The 21,979-nt window shown below is 65.8% G+C and overlaps 1 protein-coding gene across 3 annotated transcripts; it reads right to left on the reverse strand.

Annotated features, from left to right (window-relative positions):
• Positions 1-1,035: 1,035 nt before the first annotated feature.
• Positions 1,036-20,963, reverse strand: DHX30 (DExH-box helicase 30). Of its 3 annotated transcripts, XM_059664917.1 has the most exons (22): positions 20,846-20,963; positions 19,049-19,143; positions 16,892-16,944; positions 14,732-14,827; positions 10,507-10,637; positions 10,090-10,200; positions 7,563-7,849; positions 7,127-7,247; positions 6,691-6,840; positions 5,047-5,199; positions 4,038-4,871; positions 3,800-3,875; positions 3,616-3,720; positions 3,247-3,422; positions 2,813-3,019; positions 2,628-2,709; positions 2,365-2,558; positions 2,116-2,275; positions 1,855-2,012; positions 1,665-1,768; positions 1,448-1,587; positions 1,036-1,359 (listed from the first exon to the last, which is right to left on the reverse strand). In XM_059664917.1, exons 3-22 carry the CDS (start codon positions 16,917-16,919, stop codon positions 1,106-1,108), a joined length of 3,567 nt encoding a protein of 1,188 aa, XP_059520900.1. In that variant the 5' UTR covers positions 16,920-16,944; positions 19,049-19,143; positions 20,846-20,963; the 3' UTR covers positions 1,036-1,105. The 3 variants fall into 3 exon arrangements, with proteins under 3 accessions (XP_059520900.1, XP_059520901.1, XP_059520899.1); XM_059664918.1 differs by lacking the exons at positions 19,049-19,143; positions 20,846-20,963 and adding an exon at positions 13,558-13,586 and having other exon boundaries at positions 16,892-16,928; XM_059664916.1 differs by lacking the exons at positions 14,732-14,827; positions 16,892-16,944; positions 19,049-19,143; positions 20,846-20,963 and adding an exon at positions 11,378-11,601.
• Positions 20,964-21,979: the final 1,016 nt, after the last annotated feature.

Below are 21,979 nucleotides of genomic sequence, written 5' to 3' on the forward strand. Positions count from 1 at the left end.
CGTGTTTGTAGTGACATGGCCTCCTGTCCTCGGCCCTGTCCCAGAGCTGGGGTGGTGGGGGCTCTGATGTGAAGGGGGGCAGGGTGTCTCCCCATTTCTGCGGCAGCATCTCCCGTGGGGCGTTTGTCCCCACGCCCCCAGCTTCCAAGCGCCTACAAGCTGCAGGTCTCGGAGAGAAAATGCAAGAGCCGGACTGTCTGGACGCTCGGCGGTCAGGGCACATGTATTGTCAGCCGGGGGGGGGGGGGGTGGCGGGAGACATGGGAGGGGTGATGGGGCCTGAGGGTCCCTGTGCCCGTTGATCCGCCAGGACGATGCCAGGTTGACAAGACTGGCTCCTCCCACTCCGTTAGTTGTGGGTCAGGGAGGTGAGCCCGCTGGTGGCCAGGCCACAGCTCTTGAAGGGTCCCAGGAGCCAGAGGCAGAGGGGGCTGCGCTGGGCACTGGCTGCAGCCACCGGGGCTGGGCGTTCCTGTACCGCCAACGGCGGTGGCTCAGCCGTGATGTGTCTGTGACTGCTGTAACCATCTCAAGAGTAAATAAAGCTCATGACGTCCCATCTGAGCCGTCTTCTGTGTCCTGGTGTCTCCCCTCCAGCATCACGACACCCGGCTTGTCCTCTTGCGTCGAGGGCTGGCATGCACTGTGTGGTCTCACGGCTGAGCGCCTCCTCCGTGAGCTGTGGCCACGCCCCAGGGCAGGCCCAGCTGTGGCCAGGCTGCCGCGCAACCGGAGGCCCCGAGGATGCAGGTCCCAGAGCCACGGCTGCCCGCGGAGCTTCCCGTCTGCCTGGCCTGGAGGTGGCAGCCAGGCTGGACCACTGCCTCAGGGAGGGAGACCAGGACTGCTGGCCCCACCTGCAAGGACAGGGACAGCTGTGACGAAAGGCTGAGCTGGCCCAGAGGTCCAACTGGTTAAATGGGCAGCCACGCTCTGGGGTGGATTCCAGCCCCCTTCCTCCTAAGACCTGGGGCCACAGCCGGTGCCCACGCCCGGGGGCTGAGGCCACAGGAGGGCCCCCGCGGACAGCGATGCTCACAAGGGATAAATAGAACTTTATTTTAAATAAACATCTGCACTCTGTACACAGCCCTCACAGCGGGGCTCAGTCGTCGGCCGCCTTGCGCACGTCGAAGCTGCCGCAGGGCCCCCGCAGCAGCTCCACCAGCAGGGCCAGCAGCTGCCCGTGCTCCTGCTGCACCTCGAGGGGCAGCGCGGCCAGCTCGCTGCGCAGGCTCCGCTCCACCATGCGGCCCAGGGCCCGGCGCAGGTCCCGCAGCAGCCGCACCGTGCGCGAGTCGCCCTCCAGCCTCAGCAGGTCGCTGTCGCTGAGCGAGATGGTGGCCCGGCGCCCGTCATCTGGAGAGGAAGGGACCGGGAGTCACGTGAGGCCAGGCCCGAGAACAGCCCCGCCCAAGTGAGGGGTGCGAGGCCCGCGGGCACCCACCGCGGATGTGGACGTCCCCGTCGGTCAGGAGCAGCACGGCGAGGGGGTGCACCTGGGACGAGTCCCGGACAAAGACGCTGCCGTTGGACTTGACGGCCATGAAGTACGTCAGCCATCGGCTCCGCAGCCGCGTGGCCTCCCTGAGGAGGGAGGAGCTGGTGAGTCCCGCCCCTGGCCCCTCCGAGCGCCCCCCCCCCCCCAGCCTTCCCGGCCCCACCTGTTGATGGTCGACTTGTGCAGCAAGATGTTGCCGGATTTGGTCCTGTACGTGACACTGTTGGGCTTGAACTTGCCCTGCCGGGTCACCTTGCCCTGCCGCACCTGCAGGTGACAGAAAAGGGCGGGCTAAGCCAGGAGCGGGGACGGGATGGAGGCGGGGCGTGGGCAGCGCCTCCCCAGGGCAGCACCTGGATGAGGTTGGGGTAGAGGCCCGCCATCAGCACGCCCTTCACCAGCTCCTCCTCCTCGCTGTACTCGTTGCACTGGGCGGAGGCCAGGGTGCAGTCCGAGGGTTTCCCCACCAGGAAAGCCTCGTAAATGTTCTCGGAGAACTGCTTGATGAGTCCTGGGGAGGCAACGCCGGGTGACTGGGGCCCCGAGCCTCCGGGGGCCGGACAGAAGCCCAGCGCGGGGGTGGGGGGAGCTGGGGGCTACGGGCAGCCGCTGACCGTGGATGAAGCGCAGGCTGGGCGCGTAGAGCAGGTTCTCCTCCAGGTAGTTCTCGCGGGAGCTGCGGTCCTGCCAGCGCAACACCTCCTCCCAGCCGGCCACCGCCCGCACGAAGGCCAGGTGGTCGCTGCCGCTGTCGTGGCTCAGCAGGGCCTTCACCTGGGAGGGGCAGGGCACAGGGGAGGGGCTGCAGGAGGAGGCGAGGGCCGCGAGGGAGAGCCAGAGGCCGGGGGAGGGGCTGGCCTGACCTTGTCCACCTCGGCGCGGTTCTGCAGGCTGCTGCTGAAGGGGTCCCGGGTGAGGCAGGAAACCACCACGAGCAGCGGGTGCAGGCACCGGAAGATGGCGGCCAGCACGATGGCCTTGGCCAGCCGGGGGTCCGTGGAGATGTGGGCCAGGCGCTGCCCCAGGGTGGTCAGGTACTCCCGCTGGTCCAGCACCCCTGCGAGAGCTCCGCGGTCAGACCCGCCCCTGGCAGCCTCTCCGCAGCCCAGCGGCCCCGCCCACTCACCGATCTCCTGGAGCAAGATCACAGCCTCGTCCACCGCCTTGATGTTGGGGCTGTCCACGGCCTTGGAGAGGAACTCCACCGCCTGTGGCAGGAGCCAGCAGAGCCGTGAGCCTGCGCCCGGCTGACACCCGATGGCCCGCCCGCCCGGCGCGTGCCCCACCCCGCCCGCCCGGCGCCCGGCGCACCGTCTTCTCGGGCATGTGGATCTTGGCCTGCAGCACCAGGTTCTCGAGGGGCGTGCGCAGGATCTCCGGCACTTGGAACGGGACCATCTTCTCCAGCCGGCTCCGCGGGAACAGGTGGTAAGCGAAGCCGGACTGGCAGCGGCCGGCCCGGCCCCGGCGCTGGATCACATTGGCTCGTGACACCCACACCGTCTCCAGGCAGGACACCTGGGGGAGGGGGCAGGTGAGCAGCAACACAGATGCCACAGAACTGCCTCAGGGGCCCCCCGTGCCTGGCCGTCACTGCACCAACCCTCAACAACCCCCCTCCCCCACAGAAACACCGAGACCCAGAAAGTGTGGCCTTGTTCAGGCACAGCAGGCCCGGGGCTCAGGGGCAGGGCCACCGCAGCCTTGGGAGCCCCCGGGCTGGCCGGGCCCGGAGATGGGTGCACCTTGGTCTTCAGGTCGTAGCGCTCCTCCTTGTGCAGACCGCTGTCCACCACGTGCACAATGTCGTTGATGGTGATGGAGGTCTCGGCGATGTTGGTGGCCAGGACGATCTTGCGCACCCCGGCGGGCGGCTGCTGGAAGATGGCCTTCTGGTCCATCATGGGGATGTTGGAGTGCACTGCGGGCAGCAAGCACACCGCTTACGGCGCCGCTCCACGGGACCCCCCGTTCCCCACAGCGAGCTCAGGGGAGGCTGCACAGCCAGCAGGAAGGGTGCGGTCTGCGGAGACCCTGGCCCTCGAGTCCCAGCTGGGTCAGGCACCCCCAGGACGGGCGAGGGGCGCCCGGGCCGTGCCGCGCGTGGCTCTCACCTGGCAGGATGAGGTACTTGCTCTCGTGCAGGCCCAGGGCCTCCTGCAGGCGCTGCTGCACCCCTTTGATCTCCTGCCAGCCCGGCAGGAAGCAGAGGATCCCACCTGTAAAGGGCCCTGCAGGCATGAGCTGCTGCTCCTCACACACGCGCACGGGGGCACAGGGCAGAGCGGGAGCACCCACCTGGCTCCCCACGGGCATCGATGTGCAGAACCAGGTCGGTCACGAGGTCCAAGTCGAGCGCACATTCATCCTCAGACTGAGGGGAGGAGAGGCCGCAGTCAGCCCGGGCCCAGGGCTCAGTGGGGCTGAGGCGGCTGACGCTGCACCTGCCGCCCTCACCGCCCCCGCAGAGGAGACCAAGGCCTGGAAGGCAACGTGCCCCGCCCCCCCAGGCCGCGGGCAGGGGGCGGCGCCTCACCTCGTGGTGCCGCCGGTGCGGGGGCGGCTGCTTCCCCAGCCGGGCCAGGATGTCCTCCAGGTAGTGCTCCTGGACGGGGAACATGAAGCCGGGCACCTTGACGACGGGGCAGCCCCCGAAGTAGCGGGAGAAGCGCTCGTTGTCGCCGGTGGCGCTCATGAGCACCAGCCGCAGCCCCGGGTTGAGGCGCCGCAGGCCCTTGAGCAGGATCAGCAGGAAGTCCGTGTTCACGTCTCGCTCGTGCACCTCGTCCACGATGACGTGGCTCACGCCCTCCAGGCTGGGGTTGCTCTGCAGCTTGCGCAGCAGGATGCCCACGGTGCAGAAGAGCAGGGCCCCGCCCCGCGCCGGCGGCTTGCTCTCCAGCCGCACCTGGAAGCCCACGCTCCGGCGCAGGGCGGGGCCCAGCTCGTGGCCGACGCGCTGCGCCACCGACACGGCCGAGATGCGGCGCGGCTGGGTGACGATGACGTTGCAGCGGGCGCCGCGGCCCTCCGTCACGTAGCGCTCCAGCAGCAGCTGGGGGATGCGCGTGGTCTTCCCGCAGCCCGTGTCCCCCGAGATGACGACCACCGGGTGCTGCTCGATGGCGCCGAGGATGGTGTCCCGATGCGGGTCCACGGGCAGCTGCGGGGCCTCCTGCCAGACGGGCCCTCGCCGCCGCCACAGCTCCAGCAGGCTCTGGCTCAGCCGCGCCTCCTCCGCCTCGGACAGGGGCAGGTAGGGCTTGCCGGTGATGGGGTCACTCAGGGGCCCCGCGTCCTTGCCCAAGGGCAGGATGTCATCGCTCTGCAGCCGCAGCTCCGGGGAGACCCACGCGTGGTCCACAGGGCACTGGGGACAGGAGGCGAGCCAAACGGTGAGCGACGCCTTCCTCCTCGCCCGCACCCAGCCCTCCAGGGGCTTCCTGGGCGCCCGTGGGGCAGAGTGCTCCAGGCCCCGCCCAGTGGGAGGGGGAAGCGCCGTCTGGAGGGCGAGGTGGCGGGGCAGGGGGACGAGGTTCTCTCACCTGGTTCAGAAAGGCCTCGATCTTGCGGAGAATGGGCTCAGGCACCTGGATGGTACACGGCCGGCGCTGGGTCTCGCCCAACTCACGCAAGGAGGCCAGGTTGTACATGGCGTGGGTGAGGGGCTCGTTGTTCCGGTCCACCAGGCCCAGGCTCTGCAGAGGGGACAGGCACCTCGTCAGGCCCCGCCCGCCTGGCGCTGGCCCAGGCGGACTCAGGAGCTCCAGGGGGCTGTGCAGAGCCACCCTTTCCTGAGAGACCTGGCTTCTCGGCTGACGTGATCCCGGAGGGAGAAGTTAGGAACCAGGGAAAGCAAATTACCCCCCAAATTAGTTAAAACTCAAGAAAATCAAGACCTGCGAACCCCCTGAACAGCTGGAGCCCAGTCTCACCTCCACGAATACCCACCATCGACCCAGTAGATGCGCCCGGCCCCTACCCGCCCAGGCTCCCTCTGTGGCCTCGCCAAAGCCCACCCACCTCACGCCCGCACGGCACCAGCTCCATGGGCCCCATCCTACAAGGGAGCGTGGGATTTCTATTTATGCGACTTGACACAACAAGCCACTGGAGGGGAAACACTGGGCCCTCGCTCCCTACACGCCCCACGCCAGCCGACCAGTGACAGGTACGACCCGCACCTCACCCCAGGCAAGTGCGCACGCCAGTCCCCTCCCTGGTCGTGTCCCCACCCCGTGATGTCTAGACTCTGCTCTCCCTCCAAAGCCCAGGCCCAACAGTCCCTCCAAGCTCATCCCTCGGGGCCAGCCCCTCCTGGCGCCGGGCAGACCTCACGGGCAGGGACCTGGTCCCTGGGCCACGGGAGGTGCCACCACAGCATCCCGGGAGGAGGCTGTCCTCTCGGGGCTGCATCTCACCCCCGCCCTTGCCCAGGGCCGGCCCTCTGCCCCATGAGCACAGCGGTGGCTGGAGCTGCTCTTCTCGGGACAGGACTCCACCAGCTGGAGGCCTCTGGTCACCAGGGGTGCCTGTCGAGCCAGAGCTCAGACCCTGCACGTTCCCTCAGTGAGCGTCCTGCTCCTGAGCCCGGTCACGCCTCCCTCCCCCCGTGTTCCCTGTACCCCCCGTGCCCTTCCTGTCTCCACGCTCCGCACCCCACCGGCTCTCTGCGTGCAGCTCCGAGGCTTAGCAGGCCTTCACGTAAAGCAGGCCCGCTCCCTGTCTTGCTCTGCAAACCCTGGGCTCAGAGCACTAACTTCCCAGGCACCACGACCTCACCCCACTGCTGGGCCCTGCCGGCCCCAAGCCTCGTGAGGAACTGCCCGTGCCCTGAGGGTGCCTGCTGTCCTCATCCCAGATGACCGTCTGGTCCTTCCTTGTGGCCACAAGCCCAGGGTCGCCAAGCCTGCCAAGCGACAGGCAGCATGTCTCCAGGTCCATGCTCTTCGGAACGAGGGGCTGTCGCCTGCCGGCGTTCCCCGGTTCCGGCCTCAGTGCGACAGGCTGAGCTCCCAGGGACCGTGGGGAGCCCTGCAGCAGCCTCAGCCTGACAAGCAAGGGCTGGACCAGGGACTGACCGCGGGGCCCAGGCCAGGGCTGCTGTGCCCGACTCACTTCCCGGAAAAGGGGACCGTCTGCCGGGCCGCAGGGGCCCAGGACGGCTCGTGTGCACCGGCCGGGCTCACCTTCAGCTTCTTGCAGGCCAAGGCCGCCGCCTTGTTCTCAGCCTCCGCCTTGCGGCGGCCTTTGGCCACGAAGGTCATGGGGCAGGGCCAGAGCAGCGTGAGGGTGGCCAGCTTGGTCTTGGTGCCCACGGTGTGAAACTGCATGAGGTTCTACGGGGAAGGAGACGGGGGGACAGGCAGAGTGAGCACCTTCCAGGCAGCAGGTGTGACGGCGCTGTGGGCTGAGCTGTCGTGGCTACACCAGGTGCGTCCCGGGAGCAAGAAGATCCGCCCTGGGCAAGTCAGCCGCCCGCCCCTCACGCGCCCCCCACGCGCCCCCCACCCGCCCCGCTCCAGCAGATACGGTCTCCCCCTCCCAGTCCCCAGCCCACTCCGAGCCCGACTCCCACTCCGCACCTGCTGCTCCCCCTCCCCGCTCCTAGGAGACCCAGCTCACCTTAGCCGTGGAGGACGAGGTCGCGATCTGGATCACCTTGGCCAGAAGGTTCTTGGGAAGCGGAAACTGGGTCAGAGCCCTGATAGCACTGTCATCGTCTGTCATTTCAAGGGAACCCCCCCTGAGAGGACCAAAAGTTTAGGGGAATAAGTCTCTCTTCCCAGGGCCAGCCCCCCCCCCATGCCCCCTCCCCCGGCTCGGCGTGGCTGATGCTCCCTCAGTCCCCCCCACGTCAGAGGGAGGGGGCGGGCAGGGTGGTTGCTGGGCCTCTGCAGGATGAGCCGTGCTGCTGGCGCAAAAGCCCAGCACAAGCCCAGCCCGCAGGGCAGGCACACCAACGGCTCCCGGGCCAGGCGGGGCTTCCAGCTCAGAAAGGGCCCGGAGCCCCGCGTTCCCAGGCAAGGCCCCAGCTCCCCGCGCCCGCCGCCAGCTGCACCTGAGTGGGGTGTCCTGCTGGGTCAGGGACAGAAAGTCAGTGACGTCGATGGTCCCCTCTTCTAGCTCTTCCTCCTCCTCCTCCTCTTCCTCTCGGCCCAAGGAGCGGGACAGGCCGCCAGGCCCCCCTGGCCGGATGCTCTCGGGATTCAGCTGCCGCCAGGAAGTGGGCGGCACGGCGGGCTCTGGGCGCCACCAGCTGTCGGCCGGGGAGCCGAAGCGGTCGGCCAGCACACGGTACTTGGCGGCATCAAACAGCTCGTTCCGGGGGCCCAGCAGGCCCCAGCCCTGGGGGGGGAGGGGCAGCATGAGGTCCGCGGCACCTTCACTCCTCGCCTGCCTGGGACCTGCCCACGTCCTCCGTGCGGGAGCCACGCCTTCCCACCCGTCCCGCCTCAGGTCCGAGCACAGAGCCACGGGAACGCCTGGCTCCGACAGACGAGCGGCCGGGGAATCCTCACGCCTGTGGACAAAGACAAAAGCAAACAGGCCCCACCCCACAGGGCAACAGGCACGTGAGCACGGCGACGAGGACTCCGAGCCCCGCCGCACACGCCTGCCACCAGGGGCCCCGGGAGCGATGGACGTGCGGGCGGCGTCATGGACGGTGGGAACAGGCTTCCGGTCCCCGCTCAGGGCAGCAGCCAAGCCGCCTGTGCTGGGAACTACTCGAGCCACGGACACGAAACCGTTATTTCTTGTAACGTATTCGAGCGCCGCTGCTTCTAGAGAAAGCACCGCACACGCCTGCGAGCCTGCTGGCCGCTGGGCATCGGTGGAGGCGAGACCTGGTCCCGGCCCCAAGCAGCTCAGCACCCAGGAGGCAGAAGAGAAATGCAGGCGACCAGGTGTAAGGGACAGAAGCGAGCGAGAAGCCAGAACAAGGAGCAGCCTGTGACGAGAGCTTACTTCCGGGAAATCAAGTCGGGAGCGGCCAAGGGGCCAGCAGCGTCTGATGCCAGGGCCCTGGCGGCCACAGGGAGGCTCAGGACAAGCCGAGGGGCCACCCCCCTTCCTAAACTCCTCAGGCTTCTGGAATAACCAACTGTAAACTTAAAGTTCTATTCACGGCAATAAAAGCCAGAACCTACCGAAGATGAACTTAAGAAAGGTCCAGACTTTAAGCACAAAACTTGGCAAATGGGCCTCGTACAGGGAGACACGTGTTCCTGGATGGCCTGCTCTTACATACGAGAACACAGAAGCCTAAATCCATGAAAGTGGCGAGATTCCAAACAGAGTCTGGTACCTTCTGGGCTTGACGAGCTGTTTCTACAGTTTGCAGACGAACGGATGCAGAACAGCAGGGCCTTCAGCAAGAGGGAGGGAGCAGGGCACCCACAGTCGCCCAGGGGGTGCGGGGTTCCACAGAAAGCAAATCCAGCCCCCTCACGAGGGCACCGCTTACTAAACACACCTGGCTGCGGGGGGAGTGGGTGGGGGGGACCCGAAGAACTGGGGGTACAGATGCTAGGCAATAAAGGGCATGGTGTCCAGACACATGAACTGTAACAGCAACCAACTCCCAACAGCCCAACTAAACAACGGGCACAGACAGACCAGGCACTTCTCTGAGGAAGAAAGCAAACGGCCAGGAAGCCCCCGAGATGCGCAGGCTCAGGCTCACAGGGACGCGCCCCCCAGGGCGGCTGCTCACACTGAGGAGCAGAAGCAGAGCCGCCGGGAAGGACGCGGGAGACGGGAGTGCGCGCGGCTGGTGAGAAGGGGAAACGGCGCAGCCACGGTGGACACCCCCCACGGAGTCTCAAGAACTGAAGCACAGAATTGCCACGTGACCCAGGGACTCCAATTCTGGGATGGTAACCAGGTCTCAGAGAGACACGTGTGCGTCGTGCTCCAGCAGAACTCACCGCCAAAGGCGGAAGCACCCCCATGGCCGCTGACGGGTGGTGGGAAGCAAATGTGGTCCGACCACAGCGGCCGAGGAAGGAACCCTGACCCGCACCAGCAGCGACGCGCCGCGAGGAAGCTACGTTCAGTGAGAGGCCCGTCACAACAAGACGAAGGCCGGGCGACCCACTGCGCCAGTGACGGAAGGAGACGCCCAGAAACACAAGCAGGATGGCGGCGGCCGGGGCAGTTTCAGTTTTGCAGAGAAGCCCTGGGGGTGGCTGCACAGGAGGCGCCTGTGCTGACACACGAACCTGTACACTGACACTGCATTTCACCAGATCAATCACACAGACAGGCTGTGAGCACAGGCAGGGACAGAGAAACGCTGGGAGGAGTGTGGGCAGGACTTGCAGGGCACGGTGGGGGTCGAAGTGCCTGCAAACTCCCAGAAGGAAGAATTAACTCCTAAGCTCAGCACCACGGGAACCAGGAACCACCCCTGGGCAGTGAGAAGCGGCCACCACGCCTCCACTGTGAGTGAGGGACTCGTGGGAAGGAGACCCCACGGGGAGTGCTGGCCCCGGCTCCTCTCTGTCCTGAGGCTAAAGCGCCAGGAGGGAGCCAGCCTCTCCCTGAAGGGCCATGGGAGCCGGGCGGGCGGGGGCGGGGGTCACCTTGAACAGCTGGCAGGCGGCGGCGGCAGCCTGCCGCTCGGCGTCGATCTTCTTGCTGCCATAGCCTTCCACCTCCACGCTCTTGGGCCACTTGATGTGGAGGGTGACTTTCTGGGGAGGGAAGAGGGGGTCAGGGCCGTTGTGCTCGGAGCGGCAGATCCCAGGGAGAATGGCTCGGGGCAGAGGGCAGGCGGCCACCTTTACGCCGAAAACCTTCAGCAGGTCCGCCCGCCCGCTCCGGGCCCAGGACCCCCCCCCCCCCAGCAGCCCCGTGGGCCGCCGGGGACCAGGGCCTCGGAGACGAGCCTCCTCGCCCACGGCCCTGCGCCCCTGGCCAGGCCCTTCTCAGCCTCCTTTGCTCAGACGGTTTTCAATTCAGAAACGGCCTCCGGGACGGAGCAGCCGCTCGTGAGTCACCTTTTTCTTGGGCCCGTTCGTGTGCACGTAGACGAGCTTGTCTTTCGCGTGGGAGATGCCCAGGGCTCTTCCGATCACGCTGTTGAGGAGGTTCTTGGGCTGCGGGAACTCTTTCAACAGGTCCCTGGAAGCTACGGGAGGGGGAGGCGGCGGCGTTACCGCTGCTCTCGTTCTCGGAGCCCCGCGGGGTGCGGCCAGGGCCCGGGCTGGCGGCTGAGGATGTTGGCGCTGACCCCTCCCCCGGGAGCCGCGCAGGAAGGGGGGGCTCGGCCACGTGCACGGCCCGTCCCCGAGGAGAAGGGCCAGGGACCGCACACCGAGGGGAGCCGCCGGCACCTTCCCACCCCCGTTCCCGGTCTGACCCGTCCCCTGAGGGACAGCGCCGGGCAGAACCCGCGCTGCGGTCAAGGCGGTGCCAGGACCCCCGAGTCGGGCTATGGGGACCCCCCTTCACTGGGGCATCAGACTCGGGGGCCTCCCTTTCTTACTGGGGTCCCCGAGGGCGGAGCGGCCGGCCCAGGAGGGAGGGCCCCGAGGCCGCTGTCCGATCGGGGAGACGGAGGCCCTGCACCCGCCTCCGGCCCGCCCCGGACCCGGACCCGGACCCGCCCCGAAGGGACCGCGCAGGGCGCACCGCCCGCCCCGACCCCAGGCCGAGGGGGGACCGCGGTCCCGGCGGCTCCCTGGGGCCGGGCATCCGGGGGCCTCGCGCACCCGGCCCCCAACGAGCCCCGCCGCCTCGCGGACACGCGCCCGCAGCGCAGGGACCGGCGGGGCGGCCCCGGTGTGGACGCGCGCAGGGCCCCGGGGGGCGGGGGGCAGCCGGCTGTCCGTCCGTCCGTCCGTCCGTCCCGCCAAGGGCGCCGCTCACCGTGGCCCATGCCGTCCCCGCCGGGCGCCGCCCCTGCCTCGGCCTCGGCCGCCTCCTGCGCGGGGTCGGGGCCCGACGAGAAGCCGCGCGCGCGCCCCTGCCGCCCGGCCCTCCAGCCGCTCGGGGCGCGGGGACCTGCGGGCCGCAGGCGCGGGGAGACGCGGGTGGCCAGGGCCACGAGCCTCCCGGCGGCCGCCATCGCGTTCCCGGCGGCCCCCGCGCCCCGAGCGGCTGAGGACCCGGCGGAGCGGGCGGGGCGGCAGCGCCCCCCGCCGGGCGGGCGGACCCCGAGCCGCGGACGGGACGGCGGGAGGGGCTTCTCGTCCGGACGCAGACACTGTGGCCCCGAGAGCGCCGCCCCAACGCCGACCCCGTGGAGCAGGGCAGGGCGGGGGAAGGGGGGCGGGAGGACAGGCAGCCTTGGCAGCAACGACCTGGCCTCGAGAGGGGCCGCCACCCTCTGCACCCCGACCCTCTGCACCCCGACCCTCTGCACCCCCCGACCCTCTGCACCCCCCAACCCTCTGCACCCCCCAACCCCCTGCACCCGGACCCTCTGCACCCCCCGACCCTCTGCACCCGGACCCTCTGCACCCCCCGACCCTCTGCACCCGGACCCTCTGCACCCCCTGACCCTCTGCACCCCCTGACCCTCTGCACCCCGGACCTTCCGCATGGCACTTGGATTGGCCACCAGCGGAGGCACCGGCTCCAGCAGCGCTTCCAGGGCCTGGGGCTGCCCAGCTCCCTCCACGGAGCCGCCAGGTTCAGAAAACCGGGGTCTGAGGGCGGAAGGGAACCGGCCTGGACAGAAAGGCCGCACGCGCAGCCCCTCCGCCCGCGGCCCTGCTCTGCCCGCTCTGCTTCCAGGGAGGCCTGGCCGGGAGCCGCTGGTTGTCCGCTGGGAAGCGGTGTGAGGGCCCTGACACCAGCCCCTCCTTCAGAACCACGTTTCAAACAGACGTGACATCGGCCGGGATGCCAGCACACGGGCTGGCCGGGCAGCTGCCGGCCCCTCCTCTCTCACCCGCGCACACATCTCCCTAAAACCCGCTGCCCTCCGGGCCCTGGGCTGTGCCGGCCGCTGTCAGACACGAGCTCCCAGCACAGCCAGCTCACCCCTCGCCTCGCCACCTGTCAGGGCCCCACGGCCACGCAGCCTGGAACAGCGACTCTGACCCTTAAAGAAACTGCCGACTCCACTTGGGGCCAAGGACCCAGAGGCTGTGGCCGGCCCCTCCCCTCCCCGCGTCCCCTGCCCCACGCTGCCCGAGAGAGAGGAGGGACGTCCTGGCTCAGGGACCTCGCCACTCGCTCCGCACGGGCCTCCGAGAGGCGGCCGCTCTGGATCAAGCCCAGCGGCCAGCGCAGGAAGCAGGGGAGGGTCTGCGGGCACCGGAGGGTCCTGAGGGCCCCGTCCGCGGGAGGCCCAGGACAAGGCCAGGAGGGAGCCGACGGCCCAGGCGCAGGGCTTCTGAGGACAGGGTCTCGGCCAGCGTCTCCCGTCTGACCCCCCGAGCTCCACCCTTATGGTCAAAATGGCGAGAAATGGCCACGTGGTCGGCAACAAGGAAGGTGAGGGGACCGGCAGGGCGGGGCGGCCGCCTGACACCCCACCGTCCTCTGGCCTCCCTGCTCTCCGTGGAAGGCACACGGTGGGAGGCCAGGCCCAGCCCCGAGGCTTTCTAGGCTGCCTCCCAGGCCAGTGGGTGGAGGCGGAGGGCGGCTCAGAGGGGAGTGGGTTTATCCCGGTACCTGGGACGCAGCCCTGGCCAGAGGCGGGCTGGGGAGAAGGTGAGAGTTTTCAATCCCGGGCACCGTGACCGACCAAGTGACCACGATTCTGAGCGGCTCTGCTGTCTGAGCCGAGGCTGCTCCGGCCGCCCCTTCCTTCGAGGGCGGGGGCAGAAAGGCCCGCACGGGGGACCAGGAGGTCCTGCTTCTGATGAAGAACCCAGACAAGAGCCCTTCCTGGCGGGGGCGGGGCGGGCAAAGACGCATTCAGCCATGGGCGCCAGCTGGGAGTGCTGAGAGGAGACCCTGGGCTGGGGTCTGTGCTCCCTGGGGCTAAGGGGGGCCTGCTGGCCCCCAGGCGGCGGCCTTGGCCTCTGGGTGGGCTCAGCCCCAGACAGCCACCTGCGAGCGCGGCCACAGCACATCTGACGCTCAGAGCCACTCACCTGCCATGTTGGAAATGTTAACGTTCAGCCTTTTCGAGTTACAGGGCATTTTAAGAAAGAAAAAAAAAAGGGCGATCAACTCTTGCTTTGGCAACGGTAGGGGCGGCATTTCTCTAAAACCCAAGTCAATGGTCAGAGGGGCCGGAAGTGCTTATCTAGACGCTGTCCACAGGGCCCCAGGCGGAGGGCAGTGCCTGAAGCCGCTGGGACACGGGTGCCTGCTGGTGCTCCCTGCGCCCTGTCTGCGCTCCTGGCCTTCAAAGCACTGAGGGACGGACAGAGCCTGGGGGACGGACAGAGCCTGGGGGACAGACAGAGCCTGGGGACGGACAGAGCCTGGGGGACGGACAGAGCCTGGGGACGGACAGAGCCTGGGGGACGGAGAGAGCCTGGGGACGGACAGAGCCTGGGGGACGGACAGAGCCTGGGGGACGGACAGAGCCTGGGGACGGACAGAGCCTGGGGACGGACAGAGCCTGGGGACGGACAGAGCCTGGGGGACGTGCTGTCTCCAGGAGGCAGACCCAGGACTGAGAGGTTCTTCCCGAGGCCCCTGGGAGGGCTGACAGGCAGCTAAGAGCAGGGACAGCCACCGGGAGCCCTGAGGCTCCGGGCAGAGGTGCTCCCAGGGTCCCCCCCACAGGGCCTGCCCTGGCACCACGGGGCCTGGGGTGAGCCGTCCCCTATCTGGGCTCTGACAGTCCCCTGCACCAAAAGGGACTGAGAGGCAGGTGTTCATGCCCGTCAAGCGCTTGGAGGGGCCGGGAGCAATGCGCTGGGATCCCCCACGCCTCGAGGGAGGGCACTGGGCCAGTCAGGATGCTCTGCTCCGGCCCCGCCCGAGCGCCCTGCACTTGGGGGCCACCTGAGCCAGGGCTGCCAGGAGAGGCGAGCCTCCGGGTTCTCCACGCTGCTGCCCAGCGTCTGGACTGGACTGGGCTTCACTCCGGCTCTCACAGGAGGCCCAGAGACCGGAGGGTCTAAGCCAGGTGGCCAAGGGTCATGAGACAACCCAAGCCTTCCCCGTGACCTCACCGCAGGCTCCGACTGCTCTGCTAACCCCGCTCTCCTCACTCGCTTCCCAGAGGCCCCTGGCCCCGGCTGCCCGGCTGCCCGGCCCCAGAGCCCCGCCCCAGAGCCCGGAGCTGGTGCTGGAGCCAGGCTCCTCCCTTACCTCGACAGGTGGTCCCTCCGGGGGCAGGGTTGACACACATGGGTGGGAGGCGGGGTGGGGGGAGTTTGCACTGACGTTGCCTGTGCTGGGCCCGATCTGGGGAGAGAGAGAGGGCATCAGGGTGGCACCGACCCCGAGCTGACTCACCCAGAGCATCCGTGAGGGGCTCCGGGCTGCTGGGAGGTCTCGGGAGCCGGTCATGGGTTCTGAGAAAGTGTCACCCGTGCTGCACAGGGCAGGGCCGACGCCTCCTAGGGACCCCCCGTGGCGCTCAGAGCCCTCTCTGCTCCCGGCGCCTTCGCCACCCTGAGTTCAACGCCCGCCATGGACGGCTCCCGTGCTGAGCTGTGCGGACGAGCCGGACAACAGCTGAAAGCCAAAAGGCCACGTCGCCCGCCGGGCCCCGCCTGTCTCCCCGTGAAGGTTCTCCCGGCGCCACTGTGGGTTCCCGGACGGCACTGCGGGCACCAGATCTCTGCTCTTTCCTCTGGGAACGGGCAGAGGGGCCCCAGACTGCTGGGCGCCCCGCGAGCCCGGGCCAGGCGCACACTTGGCAGCCCTCCCTCCCTCTAAGCTAGCGGGTCGCCATCCCAAATGTCTGCACTCGGAGACTAAACCCTGCTTCTCCAGCAGCCTTTCCAGGACATTCTAAGAAGTCCCAAACGTGTGCCACACGAGAGCTAGTCAGGACCCACCGCCTTCCATGGGGAGGGGGGTTGGGGTCTCTAAGACCCGCTGGATGGGGACAAGGGGGAGCGGTGCTGGCCTGGGGAGGAGCAGGGACACCACCCCCTCCCCCGCCCCCGGGAACAGCCTGCTCTGCACAACGATGCCCGTCTCTTCTTTTTAAAATATATTTATTTTTACTGATTTCAGAGGAAGGGAGAGGGGGAGAGAGAGAAACATCAATAATGAGAAAGTCATCGACCGGCTGCCTCCTGCAGCCCCCCACTGGGGATGGAGCCCGCAACCCGGGCCTGTGCCCTGACCAGAATCAAACCGTGACCTCCTGGTTCCTAGGCTGATGCTCACCCACTGAGCCTGTGGCCTGGGCAGTGATGCCCGTTTCTACAACGTAAAGTAACTTCTCGACACGCAAGAGCCCTTGCTCCCGTGCAGTTTCTGAGGCATGAGAGCTGGGAGAGCAGGAGGAGAATATAATTTTGAGCAGGAAAAGCAAAAGCCCTTTCAGCCATGTTTTCCCAAAATTAGAAGGGAGTTTTCCTAGGTCCGTGGTCGGCAAACTGCAGCTCGCGAGCCACATGCGGCTCTTTGGCCCCTTGAGTGTGGCTCTTCCTAAGCCTTAGGAGGAACCTAACTAAGTTAATAACAATGCACCTACCTATATAGTTTTAAGTTTAAAAACCTTGGCTCCCAAAAGAAATTTCAGTCGTTGTACTGTTGCTATTTGGCTCTGTTGACTAAAGAGTTTGCCGACCACTGGCCTAGAGAATCAAGGTGGTCGGTGCAGTGTTTTTGAAGATTTTCGTAACAACATGCTGGGGGGAAAGAGCACGTATCTGCACTCAGGGCCTCCTCCCCCGGCTCCCAGCCCCCCCCCCCCCAGCGCTGTCCTCGTGACCACGCTCGTCCTGGGCTGCGGCCGCGGGTCCAGGCGCATGGCTAGCTGTGCTGCCACGATGCCCGGGTCCCCGGGCCCTTCCGGCCAGGCGTGTGCTGGGCAGAGCGCCAGGAGCCAGGTGTGCCTCGGCGATCCCCGCGCGGGGCCCACTCAGCCCGCCGCTCCTGCTCCCAGAGGGCCCTCGTTCACGCCCAGGGCCGCGGGTTTAACAGAGGAAAGGGTGTGAGGACCCTGAGGATCTCGAGAGGCACTTCCAGTCACGGGGCAAAGCGGCTGTAATCCCAGCCCCCACCACACCCTCTCCCGCCCGCCTGTGCTGCTGCAGAGGGCCAGCTCGCTCCTGGCGGTCTGACTGGCGGCACCACGGCCGAGAGAAGCAACCTGTCCAGATCCTGGCAAAGGCAACACCAGGCCCTTTCCAGGCACATGAGCTCCAGCGGGAGGGACACAGCGCGGTGGGGTCCCACGCCACCTTCAGACCCTGCACGAAGCCCCCAAGGCCCAGGAGGGGCCTCCACCCAGGGTCCCCCGCTGGGCCCGGGGAGGCGGGCACAGGCCACAGCGCCGGCCGCTCTCACCTTTTCTGAATGAGTCCAGGCTGAACATCTCTGGCAGGAGGGACGCTGGAACCCTAGAAAGAAGCCGGCCAGAGGCAGGGTCAGTGTCCGCCCTCCGGGGAGACCTCGGCAGCAGGGAGGACCCGACCCGAGGGAGTGAGGCTCTGCGCCCAGGGGCCCGGCCGGGAGCGGCCGAGGGGAGGGCGGCAGGCTGTGCTCCCTCCTCCCCGGGAGCTCTCCTCCATCCTGAAGTCCGAGGCCTTGCCACGGAGGCGATCGCTTCCTCGCGGACCCGGAGGCCCCGCTCCAGGAGCCCCGCCTTCCCGGGACCCCTCTCCTGCGCGTCGGGGGCTGGGCTGCCGCCTGCCCTACGGACAAGCGGTTGACTGGGCTTTCGCAGAAGCCAGGTCAGCCCCTCGGGGCGGTCAGTGCGCCAATGCACAGCCGCCCGAGATAACAGATGGGGAGTTATTGCTGGTTAGTACACTGAACTGAGGAAGCTACCTAGCGACTCAGAAGAAAGTAACACCTCTGGTTGAACAATCTCGTTTTAAAACGCAGTTAAACTCAGGATGATCGCTGTTTTCAATGACGCGTTTTCTGGGGTTGGTGCAGTAACATTTCGTGGCCTTCGTCGGACACATCACACACGCCTCAGCAAAGCAGGAGAGGGTCGGCCTTCCCAGGCGTCTGCTGGGCCTGGGCGCCTGCCCCTGACCACTGTTCCCTCTCCCTGTGGGTCACGGGTGGTGGGGATGCAGGGCTGACCGCCGAGTCTCTCAGGTCCACGGCAGGTCTGCCCTGGTGCCCTCCCCCACCCCCAAGAGATGCCGGGAACTTCAGCCGCTAGGATATGGCAGCTCAGAGAGAAAACTTCAATACAATATCAACAGGATTCAATTTACTTTAAGAAATTACACTCCATAGACTCCTTCTGTCCACAAAAAAAAAGGTGTAATTTGAGATTCTAACTTCATAGAAAACCTGAATATTATAACATGTAAAATATCTAAGTGATTATTTAAGAAACAATACTTTCTCACCAAAAAATTGTAAGTTAATTTGCTTGTAAATAGACTTCTGGTTTTGCTTTTTAAAAGTCCCCAATCCTCTCCATGCCAATACTAACTCATATAACACTATCTTTTCCTGTATCAAAAAATACAGTATGATAGTCAAGATCTTTTTAAAATACTGATTTTAGAGAGAAAGAGAGAGAGGGGGAAAGGGATAAAGAGGAAGGGAGAAAGAGAGAAATATCAGTTTGTTGTTCCACTTATTTATGTATTCATTGGTTGATTCTTTTTTTTTTTAATTGATTTTTTACAGAGAGGAAGGGAGAGGGATAGAGAGTTAGAAACATCGATGAGAGAGAAACATCAATCAGTTGCCTCTTGCACACCCCCTCCTGGGGATGTGCCCGCAACCCAGGTACATGCCCTTGGCCGAATCAAACCTGGGACCCTTCAGTCTGCAGGCTGACGCTCTATCCACTGAGCCAAACCGGTCAGGGCCATTGGTTGATTCTTGTATGTGCCCTGACCAGGGATGGAACCTGCAACCTTCGCGTATTGGGATGACACTCTAACCAACTGCCAGGACCCAAGATAGGATCTTAAAGGGAAAAAAAAAAAAAAGATCTTTTATTGGTGATATTTTACAGAGATCGAAAGAAAGCTGCCTTCCTCGTTGGAAACCTTCAAGGTTCAGAGTTTCTCTTCAATAGTTTACAGAGAAGTAAAATAATAGAATACCAGGTTTTGCACAATGAAACACTACTTAACTCCAGGAAGAGTCACTATGGGATGCTTCAAGGACAGAGAGCTTCCATAATGACTAATTAAAAATGATACCCTGGCCCTAGCCATTTTGGCTCAATGGATAGAGCGTCGACCTCCAGGCAGAAGGGTCCCAGATTCGATTCCCGGTCAAGGCACATACCAGGGTTGCGGGCTCCATCCCCAGTGGGGGGCGTGCAGGAGGCAGCCGATCCACGATTCTCTCTCATCGTTGATGTTTCTCTCTCTCCCTCTCCCTTCCTCTCTGAAACCAATAAAAGACATTTTTAAATGACACCCTTCGTCCCCAACAGTCACAGGCGAGTGTAATTCACAAACGGCTGCTTTACAGCGTCTGCGCCCGAGGCCCACCACTGCCTTGCGCCTGGGGCTAACTCACCTTACGAGAGCAGCGAAGACCTCAGCTTCTGCAGGCGTCGGGACTGCGGCTGAACTCTCTCCTTGCTATTCCTCATCCCGAGGCTCGGCCTCCTCCTGGGAAGTACAAGGCAGCGTCACTGAGAGATGCGCCCCTCCCTCCGGGAAGGAGAGTGGCTCCACCGCTGAAATTCACTTACTACCTCCGGCAACAAGGACAAGTTTTGTCAGCGGCATGAAACATGGAGACACTGGCCTCGCTTCAGGACCTGCCACGACCCACTCGGGACTCACCAAACCGTGAGCTGCCCTAAGTCATCACCTCCAAGAGGCCAAGGGCGAGCCCTCCTGGCGGAGGGGCAGGGCGTTCCGAAAGGCTTCCTCCAAGCCCAGAGCACAGCTGCCATCAGGACTAAGGCTCACCCAAGGCAGGTATAGCAGCTCGTGGAGTTTGGGGAAACAACAAGGAGGCCTTGAGCACCATTTTCATCGTTGACCAAGGCAGGAATTCTCTCCCAGAGGTTACACAACTGGCCCAGGACCCCGCAGCTGCCTCGGGCAGCATGCAAATAGGCAGTTAGGGACTGAGCTCCGCTCGTCCGGCCCGGCTTATCCTACACTAATTCCCCTCCGTGCTGCGCCCGTTGGCCCCTGGGTGTTGGAAATAACATTGGATAATAGCATCTTCAAAAGCTGAAAGGCGCCAGAAGTGTCCAGGGATAAACTCTGAACCACAGCTACGGAAGTTAAAACACATGGAGAGTGAATACCTTTTGGAGATATAGGCATACCCCGTGCAGGTTGAAAAAAAATGCAGCAAAGAATGTATTTGCTGCACCGTAAACAGCTACAGAAATAGCACCATCCTAAACCCTAAGAACTAGGGGGGGGGGGGGGGGAGCGGCCTCCTGGAAACTCCAAACCTCCGAGATGTAAGTGTAAATTATACCATGTGGTCAACACCCACAACGACAGTGGGTTACTTCTTCCACAGAAACTGCCAAAGGAAACATCAGTGTCTCGTTTATTCTGCCCAGTAAGGCGCCAGCAAAAACGGTGGGGAGTCTGCAAGTGGCCACCTGCGTCCACCTGCTACAGGGCACGCAAGCCCCGTGGGCTGGGGGTGCAAAGCGGGACCCCCCTGCCTTGCAAAATCACAACGAAGGGGGCGGATGCTGCGACAAGAAGACTAGCGAGGCAGCGTGCTAGCGCCATCCTCCTGGCGTGGGGGCTCTGAGGCCCCTGGGCTCCAGCTCACTGCAAACAAAGAACCCAAATGCATGACCACCAGCAAACAAAGAACACCTCACCCCTTGGCGCCCCCCGTGACAAGGTGGGTGCAAAAGGGGGCAAACCGGAGGGGCCAGATTGCACCAGGCCTCCCTTTGGGCGCGCGGCCCAGGCCGCGCGGGGGGCAAACAAAGGTCCCAGAGCACTCCAGGGGCTCCCTCCAGGCCCGGCCTCGGGAAACGGAGCATCCCCGGAGGCGGAGGCGTCGATGCGCCAATGAAGCGGCCTCTCCCGCGGCCTCAGCAGAGCCCCTGGCTACCAAGCCCGCCCCAGCGGACCTGCCTGGCCCCCGCCCCCGCCCCGGCTCCATGGCAACGGCAGGCCGAGGCCTGGCTGCCCACGGCTCGGCCCAGCCGGCTTCCCGGGCAGGCCTAGGATGCCCGGCCTGCTCCCCGGGCCCGCCCGCCTCTCCGCCCCACTCTCCGCCGAGCCGACGGTCGGACTCGGACCCCGCCTCGCGCCGATCATCCCCGGCCGCGGTAAGCTCCTCCAGGGGGCACCGAAGGGGAGAATAAAAAGCCCAATTCACCTGTTGTTACAGATGTGAAACAAGCCTCGATGCACCGCGCATGAGCCGCGGGCCCCCCCTAACCACGGCCGGACTACAACTCCCACCAGCGGCAGCGCGGGAACTTCCGGGTCCCGAGGCGGAAGTCCCGCCTGCCGCCCCGGCGCGCCCCGCCCCTCACCCCGGCCCCGCCTCCCGAGTCCGCCCATAGGTCTCAGCGGCCCTGGAGCGGGCCCCGTCTTGGGGTTCGCAGGGGTCGCCTGACCGGAGAGCGGCCTACCCGCGGCCAGACCCTGGCGCCGGGCCCAATAGGGGGCGGCGGGGCAGGAGGGGCCGGACTTCCGGCCGAGCGGCGTTGGGGGCGCACGGGAAGCCGTGGGGTCGCCTGGGGCTGCACGTGGCCGCGCCTCTCGGGGCCCCGCAGCATCCGGCGGAGTGAGAGCGGGCGGAGGCCTGGGCCCGCGCCCCCGGTGCGAGTGAGGGAACCGGCCGGGTCAGGGCTGAGCCCGGACGAATCCAGCTCGGCCCGGGCTCCCGTCCGCTGCCCCCCCAGCTCGTGGCCTCGCCTCCTCTCTGCTTCGGACCCCGAGGTTGCAGGCGGCTCGGGGGGAGGTGCGGGCGCGGTGCACAGGCACACGCCGGGGGAAGGGCCGGGGCTGGAGCTGGAGTGCGGCGCCCGGCCGTCCCCCGGGAGGAAGGGCATCGTCCCCGCTGGGAGCCGGCCCTTTGGGTGCGGCTCCCGTGCGCTCAGTGGGAGCCAATGCGGAAAGGAGGGAACAGGGTGGGTGGCTCGGAGCCGCGCCGGGATCTCACAGCCGGGAAGCCCTGGACGCTGCTTTTCGAGGTGGAGGAGGAATCGGTGCCATCTCCGTCCTCCTTGTCCAGACGAGCTCGATGAGTGTTTATGATGGTCCTCGTTCGCACGGCAGGAGGGTGGGAGGTGGGCATGGAGCATCACTCATTCAAGCAGTTGTCCCCCGGGGTGAGTGACGGGGCCGTTGCCGAGCAGGTGGAGAGGGTACCGACACCCTGACCTCAGGGCCTGAGGTCAGAGAAGATGAACACATGGTGGGAAGCAAATCAGAAAGCGGTCCGTGCCCGGCTGGCGGGGCTGGCGGCTGAGCTTCGCCAGCTTAGGAACCAGGAGGTCCCGTT

Source organism: Myotis daubentonii, chromosome 14, assembly GCF_963259705.1.
Source record: "Myotis daubentonii chromosome 14, mMyoDau2.1, whole genome shotgun sequence".
Classification (NCBI taxonomy): domain Eukaryota; kingdom Metazoa; phylum Chordata; class Mammalia; order Chiroptera; family Vespertilionidae; genus Myotis; species Myotis daubentonii.